General features: G+C 39.6%; 2 protein-coding genes and 2 non-coding genes across 5 annotated transcripts; 3 read left to right on the top strand and 1 right to left on the bottom strand.

Annotated features, from left to right (window-relative positions):
* Positions 1-219: 219 nt before the first annotated feature.
* On the bottom strand, positions 220-3273 carry nufip1 (nuclear FMR1 interacting protein 1). Its single transcript, XM_057026533.1, has 10 exons — positions 2907-3273; positions 2641-2708; positions 2433-2534; positions 2272-2334; positions 2101-2177; positions 1922-2014; positions 1633-1835; positions 1424-1564; positions 992-1254; positions 220-853 (listed from the first exon to the last, which is right to left on the bottom strand). The coding sequence occupies exons 1-10, from the start codon at positions 3145-3147 to the stop codon at positions 371-373; spliced, it is 1734 nt and encodes a 577-aa protein (XP_056882513.1). The 5' UTR covers positions 3148-3273; the 3' UTR covers positions 220-370.
* A 389-nt stretch (positions 3274-3662) lies between these two features.
* On the top strand, positions 3663-8074 carry nop58 (NOP58 ribonucleoprotein homolog (yeast)). Of its 2 annotated transcripts, none has more exons than XM_057026540.1 (15): positions 3663-3839; positions 4266-4342; positions 4473-4525; positions 4766-4890; positions 4976-5112; positions 5307-5371; positions 5602-5736; positions 5885-6030; positions 6232-6358; positions 6544-6707; positions 6800-6934; positions 7186-7247; positions 7328-7467; positions 7540-7643; positions 7731-8074. In XM_057026540.1, exons 1-15 carry the CDS (start codon positions 3795-3797, stop codon positions 7788-7790), a joined length of 1575 nt encoding a protein of 524 aa, XP_056882520.1. In that variant the 5' UTR covers positions 3663-3794; the 3' UTR covers positions 7791-8074. The 2 variants fall into 2 exon arrangements, with proteins under 2 accessions (XP_056882520.1, XP_056882519.1); XM_057026539.1 differs by having other exon boundaries at positions 3667-3839; positions 7537-7643.
* LOC130523496 (small nucleolar RNA SNORD11B) lies at positions 6064-6147 on the top strand. The gene has a single exon (XR_008949903.1). It is a non-coding gene; the product is annotated as a small nucleolar RNA SNORD11B (small nucleolar RNA).
* LOC130523497 (small nucleolar RNA SNORD11B) lies at positions 6391-6474 on the top strand. Its single transcript, XR_008949904.1, has one exon. It is a non-coding gene; the product is annotated as a small nucleolar RNA SNORD11B (small nucleolar RNA).
* Positions 8075-8618: the final 544 nt, after the last annotated feature.

The raw sequence follows: 8618 nt of genomic DNA, 5'->3' as shown, positions 1-8618 counted from the left end.
ATATATTCTCGTTATAAACGTCCTCTGGGGACGAGGAGCAAGGTAAAGATAAAAGGCTGTAAGATTGGTGGTCACCTTATTCACCTTCTTACACATGAACATGACACGTGCTCATAAACAGAACTCACATATTTCAGCACACTTATATATTCACGTCAAATTACATACCTGGCTGCTACTCAAACCCATAACACCTACAATTACAATGTAAATCACATATTTTTAGCATATCAATGAGGTGAGTTTATTTTAAACGGAATCTTTTTTTTTACATGGTTATAAAAATATACAAGAGTTTGTTATTCAAACTGGTCACATTATGAATTTGATGGTGAAAATATATAACAAATGAGAGTTGAAATTTCAGATTTCACACTGTAGCACCAGAACTCTCCCATACATCATCATCATAAATATTCAAGGAAACTTTATCTGTGGATGACAACTTAGGGCTTTGGTAGGCTTTGACATCAGTCTCTTCAGGATTTAGACTTTTTGCCTCCTCAATACTTGCTGGTGAGTCCACTAAGTCCCAGGCTTTTACCGGATATACATGATCAGGCTTTAAAGTTTGCTCCGAATACATTTCTTGAGAGGCAACACTTTCACGCTTTCTAATATCCTCCTGATTAACTTCTACAAGACTTTTCTTTCTCCACACCAGAGAACCAGACTGGGAGTTGACCCCATCGCCCTCTAAAAGTTGGCTCCCATCATTCTCTGTAGTTGTGGTAGTCAGTACAGGTCTGTTATCATTCCTCTCACCATCCAGGCCAAAGAAATTATTTCTAACAACATAGCGCACACACTGTAGGAGGACATTTCTCTCGTGGCGGATATCTGGAGCCAACAGCTAAAGAGAAGATAAAAAAAGAAGATTAAATATACTCATTCATCAGTGTTTCCACATAATTAACAATGAAAACTGATTTACACATTATAAAATGCAAATTTTTCATTTCTAAAGTGTGTGTGTGGGGGGGAGCTTTACCATCTCCAGCAGAGTCGGACGGCGTGATTGCGGCGTATCTTGGTGTCCCCCTCGACCGCCCCTTCTTCCCCTGCCTCTACCACCTCTTCTGTTTTGGGTTGTGTTCGGAAGTGCATTGTTCGGGTGAACTTGACGAGTGTCTGTCTTCTCTGAAAAGGGTTTGGTGTTCACAAAGAGACCCGTGTCTTTGTCGGTTGGTGGCACTGAATGTAGAAGAGCCTGATTTTCTTGCAGAAGCCCTTTGTTTCTTTTAATTGGGATGGCTGAAACATAAGAACAAAGATTCATGGGATTATAATGGAATGCAAAGGCAATCAGGTATTTTACCAAAATCAAAAAGGAAATCCAGTTCAACGAAGCCTTATGGATCGAGTCTAATTAAATATAGGTGAATCATTATCGTAATTTGGTTGAGAGTAGATGCAAATTTACCTTCAGGCTCATCATTGCTGTCACTCTCACTCATGGAGCCATAGTTAGCCAACAGAGAGCCCAGGGCCGAGCTCATCTGTTTAGGGGGCACAATCAGAACATCATCCTTGGACTCAGTAACTGCAGCTTTTCTGTCAGAATCTGGATGGGAAACACATGCATTATATTTCATTTTGAGTCTCTTTATTGAATACAAATTAATAACTGACCATGGTCACAGCTGGCAAGTGCTCCCAGTGGATCACCATCCCTGCAGTGCTGTTTCGGGAAAGGATATCTCTCCGAGGGGCTGCTTGATTGGTGAGCCCCTCTGGGGTGTCCGGCATGGAACCCACTGTAACCCCGTCCGCGACCTCGACCACGATTATGGCCTCGACCACGACCCCATCCCCTACCTCTGCCTCTCATTTGTCTGTAAAGTGATTTTTTTTTAAAAATAAAAATGCTGTGTTGCAGATGTGGCTCATTTGTGTAAAGGACACGTGAACTTATATTTACCCAAACTGAGCTGTATCTAGGACTGCTCCGGTCTCCTCTCGTAGCTCCATCACCTTTTTCTTCTTTTCGATATTCTGCAGCGTTGGATAGTGCCTTGGAAGCAAATTAAGGTTCACTTGCTACACAACTACAGCTGGACGTAGTTTAAAAGACATAACAATTTATGAATTAATACTGACTTTCTTCTCTCCTCTCTCCATTTTGCAATCTCCTCTGGTGTGTCAAGCTTGATTCTCTTTGCTCCAGATGCATGGTTCTGTAGTCAGGTTAAAAAAAAAATAAAGACGATAAAAGCAAAGGGAAATCCGAACAACTACATGTTCATGCACACATGGAGATAATCCACTTACATTTTTCCAGTGAATGTTGACTATTTTTTCGTGTGCCATGAAGTTGCAGTCTGGTACTGAACACTGAAAGGTAAGATTTAAAGGAGTCATACAGCAGAAATGATGTAGTACAACAAATGGCATGAAACACATACATTATCTTGTAGAGAGAACAGAATTACCTTTACATGCTGAGAGATATGCTCATCATATTTTTCTTGGTTTTTGAAGCCCCGATCACAGGTGTCACAAAAGTGGGAATACTCTGGTTCCTTTTTGTTTTTCTGTGGTAGGTTTTACATAGAACAATTAACTATGTGTCTATTAAAAACATATTGTTATTTTAACACACAAGGGCCAAGCCACAACCAAGTGTGATCCAACAGCTACCTTGTGCCCTTGATGGTTGCTCGGTCCATAGTTGTGTCTTCCCCCTCGATGTCCAGCAAAATGTTGACCTAAACACAAGATTGAAGATGCATGACAAAAAACAACAGATGGACACTGTCTATTAACAATCACACTAAATAGACAGATAAATAACATTTATAATATTTCAAGCAAATGATCCTGTAGCATTTGTGAGGTCTACTAGGCAATGCCACTTATAACTGCACAGCGTTATATTGCTGTGCAGATGTCTCTGTATAACTTACCGTATGGACGTCTTGGTGCATAGTGTCCACGGTTTGAACTGAAACCAATCCCAGCTCCTGCTCCCCCCTGCCAGCCGGCTCGGGCGCTGTCCCAGCCGGGCTCTCTCGGTGCGTCAGCCCAGCTCCACATGCTGGGCTGGAAGCTGCTTGTGCGGGGCTGCTGTTGCTGGTGGAATGGCTGAATAAAGTCTGGAGGGGGCCGGGTGAAGTCCGGCGGAGGATAATGCCTCGATTCGTTCATTTCGTACGTTCAAATTAACTTTTGTTCGACAACGACGTCTACCTGCAGTAAATTTGTGTTGTTGAGCATGCTGGTCTCACATGTCCGTGTTTTTCTACGTTCGCTACAAACGTTCGTCACTTCCGTTACAAGCGGAAAAAGTTTTTAAAAAAAACTGAAATAATTTTTAACGTTGTAAATCGTGTTCGACAGCAAAAGCGTTGTTTTAATTTTGATTTGTATCCAATTTGGAATATTGTTAAATGACCTTTGCGAAAGCCTTTTTTGGATGTGAATATAACGTAAAGTTTTGTGACGCTTTACTTGGGTTGCCAGGTTGAGGGTTTAAAGTCTTGTACTATGCAGAGGGAGAACAACGCACTACACACACACGCACACACGCATACATATTTGTGTGTGTGTGTGTGTGTGTGTGTGTGTGTTCTGTATAATATGACCAAAATCTATTTGACTCAATATAATTTTTAAATCATGTCTTCCGACACGTCATTTGGCTGACAATATTTGGCAACCCAGGAGTTTCCGGCTGCTGCTTCCCCCGCGTGGACCGGAATTCTCGTCCAGCAGCGTGGTGACTGGAGGAAAATCAGGAGCTCTCTAGTGAGAGAGCGATCAAATTCATAAAAACTATCGACACATCTGCAAACATGCTTGTTTTGTTTGAGACCGCTGCCGGATACGCAATATTCAAAGTAAGATTTATCTTTTCCTCTCATTTAGTGGAGCACGACCATACTTTTCTATAGCGTGCTAGCTTTAGCTACACAACTAGTTCATATCAGTACATACCCGTTTGGTGTAGGTAATAAGAAAAAAATAGATCTGTAAAAGTGTTTTTTTTTTCAAGATAACAAATGTGCTAAAAAAAACAAATGCGAAAACGTGTGGTAAGAAATGCTCGTGTAGACTCTAAGCTCGTTAGCCTTCAGCAGGCCTTGTAACCACGTGTACAAGTTCAGACTTTAGCATTTCAAACATTTGGGTGCTTGTGCATTAATTAAATGACATTTTGTTTGCTTTTCACCCCTTTATGTATACACCAAATATCACTGTAGTTTAGTATTTTACTTTAAGAGCATGCACGGTTATTCATATATATATATTCTGTATACTTGCAGGTTCTCGATGAATCCAAACTGCAACAGGTCGACAGCCTGCATAAAGAGTTTGAAACTCCTGAAAAGGCGAATAAAATGTAAGTGAAGTAAAGTACCAATATTTATTCCACTACTTAACCTTTTTTGAGCGGCTTTTTATGTACACTAATTGGCCGTCGTCATCGATTGTTCTCATTAAATGATTGCTGCTGTTTTTATTTTTTTTAGTGTGAAACTGAAGCACTTTGAGAAATTCCAGGACACAACAGAGGCATTAGCAGGTAATATACATTTTGTGCACTAATTCTGATATCTGTGTGGTCAATGAGGTATTTCATAGCACTCGTCACTACCACTGAGACTACATTATGTCAGTAGATAGTAAAGATAAAGAAAAAACTATTAATGATTTCTGCCCTTCAGTGTATTAAATACTGTAGCAGTTACAGGTTAATAGTATTATACAAATTCTGCAGTCATTTTCTGGCATTTTGTGAGATAATTCTTACATTTGTTGATAGCTGCCACTGCCCTCGTTGAGGGAAAAATTGGCAAGAACTTGAAGAAAGTGCTTAAGAAAATTGTTGCCAAGGAAGCTCATGAGCAGCTGGCCATCAGTGATGTGAAACTGGGTGGCGTTATAAAGGTAAGTGACACAACAGTTGTTGTTTTGTTTTTTTTAGTTATACACAGCTGCAAAGAATCATACCTCTAAATGCTACTGTTTTCAGGAAAAACTAGACCTGAGCTGTATTCACAGCCCAGCAGTCTGTGAACTAATGAGATGTATCAGGAGTCAGGTGGAGAGCCTCATCACTGGACTTCCTTCCAGAGAGATGGCTGCCATGTCTCTGGGACTTGCTCACAGGTAAATGACTCAAAAAAATGTGCTTTGTAGCATCCAACTGCCCATGATTACACTTGCTGTCTGAAACTTCCCTGTGGATTTATTTCAGCATTCGTCACTACCACTGAGGCAGTTGCTCTCACTACTGATTTGGAAATATCACTTTTGAGTGTGAAATGGCTCAATGACAATGAAATGTTCTTTGTGTTTACCAGTTTATCCCGCTACAAACTGAAGTTTAGCCCAGATAAAGTGGACACAATGATTGTCCAGGCCATCTGTAAGTCATTTTCCTCATGCTTACATCCATTTATCATGCTTGGTTTAACACTTGCAGAAATTAAGTTGTCTTTGTGGAATAAATATTTCAAACTGTTTAATCGTGAGTCCAAAATATACATTTTCAAGTCAGTAATATTGTGAAAATCTTGACGATTTGTTAACAGTGATTTTCCTTACTATTTATTGATCAAATCTGAAATCTTTGTCTGGCTTTCTTTGTTTTCTCAGCCCTTCTGGATGACCTGGATAAGGAACTTAACAATTACATTATGCGCTGCAGAGAGTGGTATGGTTGGCATTTTCCTGAGCTGGGGAAAATCATCACGGACAACCTGGCTTACTGCAAATCTGTCCGTCATGTCGGTAAAAACCTGTTTTACAATTGTAGTGATATGATTAACCCATTATCACATTATGGATAAGTTGTGAACTACTGTATGCCTTTTGACAAGAAAATTAAATATATAGATTAAGGGTATGGCTTTTTAAATAAAGTGTTTCTGGCTTTTAGGTGATCGCACAAATGTAGCTACGACCGACCTGTCGGAGATTCTGCCTGAGGAAATTGAGGCTGAGGTTAAATTGGCTGCTGAGATCTCCATGGGAACAGAGGTGTCAGAACAGGACATTAACAACATCATGCACCTGTGTGATCAGGTTTGTTTTATTAAACTTGTGGTTAAACTTAAGTGACAGTGGTGATGATGATGACATTTGTCTCTATCCTGAAAGCTAATGTGTAGGTTTTCAGTCACTACCTCATCTGAACTGTCTCAATATTTCAGGTTCATGTAAGAGCTTATTCCATCATTTATCCACACGATTTAATAAAACTGTCCATCTTCATCGTTTCCCCAGGTGATCGAGATTTCAGATTATCGCACTCAGCTGTATGACTACTTGAAGAACAGAATGATGGCGATAGCCCCTAACTTAACATTAATGGTGGGCGAGCTGGTTGGTGCCCGTCTCATTTCTCATGCAGGTAATTTGCAGATAGAGTTAATGGAGCTAAGACCCCTGCGGTGATGATGACGACATTTCTGTCTTTTTTCTGAAAATGATTGATGTTTTTAAGTCACTACCTCATCTGAGCTTGTATTCTTTAAACGTCACTCGGGTGGTGCTGATGAGACCATCATATTGACCTTTTCTATTTTACTTTTTAAGGCTCCCTTCTGAATCTGGCCAAGCATCCAGCCTCCACTGTGCAGATCCTCGGAGCAGAGAAGGCTCTGTTCAGAGCCCTGAAGACCCGCAAAGACACACCAAAGTATGGTCTCATCTACCACGCTTCCCTTGTTGGTCAGACTACTGCCAAGAATAAAGGCAAAGTAAGTACAGGAACAGTGGTGACCATTTTAGCTAATGCCCATCTAATCAGAAAATAAACAAAAATTATCTTATTTTTGCTGTGACCTTTAAGATCTCCAGAATGCTAGCGGCTAAAGCGGCACTAGCTATTCGCTATGATGCCCTAGGAGAGGACACCAATGCAGAGATGGGAGCAGAGAACCGTGCTAAACTGGAGGCCAGACTTCGCCAGCTGGAAGAGAGAGGAGTAAGTAAAACTAAATATTGTTAAGCAGTGCCCAAACCTCACTTAAATTATCCGTATAAAGTTCATATTTATCTATTTTGCAATTTCATTTGAATTTGATGTTACATTTCATAAAGCTCAACAGACTGGTGCATATAATACACACCCCTGACAGACTACACTTGACTTTACTTTGAAGCTGTTGTGACGTTCTCTTGCCTTTTGATTTTGAAACACGATTCCTCCAGAACTCATTTTTCCCCTCCTTTCAGATTAGAAGAATAAGTGGAACAGGCAAAGCCATGGCAAAGGCAGACAAGTATCAGCACAAGAGGTGAGATCATACACTGAAATCCGGTCATCATAATGAGCTTAAACCTGTGCTTTTTAGTTAAATTTCTTTTCTCTCTACAGTGAAGTCAAAATTTATGATCCGTCTGGTGATTCCACTATTCCGTCCACTTCGAAGAAACGGAAGTTTGAAGAGGTAGCAGAAGATGAGCCAGAAACACCAGCCGCCAAGATCAAAAAGCCCAAAAAAGAACCTGTAGAAGGTGTGTGTAATGGGGGGGACCTCAATATTTAATGCAGTTTGTGATGCTAAAATTCTCTGTATTTTGAAGAAGAGGAATCAGCTGCACCAGCGGTGGAGACTCCAAAGAAGAAAAAGAAAAAGGAAAAGAGAGCAGCTGAAGCTGAGGAACCAGAAGAAGAGTCAACCGTCACAGAGGTGATTTCTGGTTCTTTTTTTTTAAAAAAAAGACACTTGTCTTTTTAAAAAAACATTTTGAGGTGCTCATTAATCCTTTCTCTGCAGTCAACAGAAAAGAAGAAAAAGAAGAAGAAAAAGGTCAAGGTTGAAGAAAATGATGAATGAAGGAGTGAAACTTGTATATATTTTCGGTTTTAGTTTTTATGTAATTTTAGTTATCTATCATTCTGGATCAGAAGTCATTGGATCTGCTATTATTGCTAAATATGTGGTCTCCACACCCTCTATATTACCAGTCCTATATGATTTCATGTTAAATTCTGTTTTCTTTTTAATGTGTGTAAAACATTATCTACAACTATCCATTAACATGAGGTTCATATGAAAGAATCTTAAGTCTTTTGTTCCTGGCTGGTGCCCCTTGATAAAATAAACACATCTAACAGTAATTAGTTTAAGGCTGGTTTTTATAGACACATTTACAGTCTGTTGTTAAGATGCTGTGCATGCTTTGTGCCAATGGTAGTATCGCCCTGGGTGGTGTACAACCAGTGTCCCCACATTGTTTAAAAAGATGAGATAGCTGGACCATAATCATTTGAAAGCCTAGTTTTAATAAACAATTGCTTGTAATGCTAGGTATTACAATTTAATGAAGTTAAATTTGGATAGGCTGACAAAGTCCTAATTTTGTGCCTTTTGTGATTGTGTACACCTAAAATTAAAGTCCTGTTAGTGCACAAGTATAGCTTGTGTATAACGCACATGCAGGAGTCCGTTTACTTAAAGTAAATGGGCCTCTCAAATATTCAAAACTGAATACAGTAGTACCTAATTCGAGATGGATATAAATTTTTGCATTAAGATTTCTATTCCCTTACATAAGAATTGCAAAGGTGAGGACTTAAAAATGGTAAATTTGGTTGTGATTAACGTGCCCAATTGCAAAGGTAATTCTTGTATAAAACTATTATGATTGTCAGTGTTTCGAAA

This window comes from Takifugu flavidus, chromosome 3 (assembly GCF_003711565.1).
Source record: "Takifugu flavidus isolate HTHZ2018 chromosome 3, ASM371156v2, whole genome shotgun sequence".
Taxonomy (NCBI): Eukaryota; Metazoa; Chordata; class Actinopteri; order Tetraodontiformes; family Tetraodontidae; genus Takifugu; species Takifugu flavidus.
The sequence above is the reverse complement of the archived record's forward strand: the minus strand, read 5'-3'. Positions and strand labels throughout refer to the sequence as shown.

Excerpts from the sequence above, each read along its gene's own strand:
- nop58 (XM_057026539.1), top strand. The coding sequence starts at position 3,795 with ATGCTTGTTTTGTTTGAGACCGCTGCCGGATACGCAATATTCAAA. Across the intron at positions 4,526-4,765 it reads CACAACAGAGGCATTAGCAG|CTGCCACTGCCCTCGTTGAG; the intron begins GTAATATACATT and ends ATTTGTTGATAG. Across the intron at positions 6,708-6,799 it reads CTGCCAAGAATAAAGGCAAA|ATCTCCAGAATGCTAGCGGC; the intron begins GTAAGTACAGGA and ends GTGACCTTTAAG.
- nufip1 (XM_057026533.1), bottom strand. The coding sequence starts at position 3,147 with ATGAACGAATCGAGGCATTATCCTCCGCCGGACTTCACCCGGCCCCCT. Across the intron at positions 2,335-2,432 it reads ATATCTCTCAGCATGTAAAG|TGTTCAGTACCAGACTGCAA; the intron begins GTAATTCTGTTC and ends CTTACCTTTCAG. Across the intron at positions 1,565-1,632 it reads ACTTGCCAGCTGTGACCATG|ATTCTGACAGAAAAGCTGCA; the intron begins GTCAGTTATTAA and ends TTTCCCATCCAG.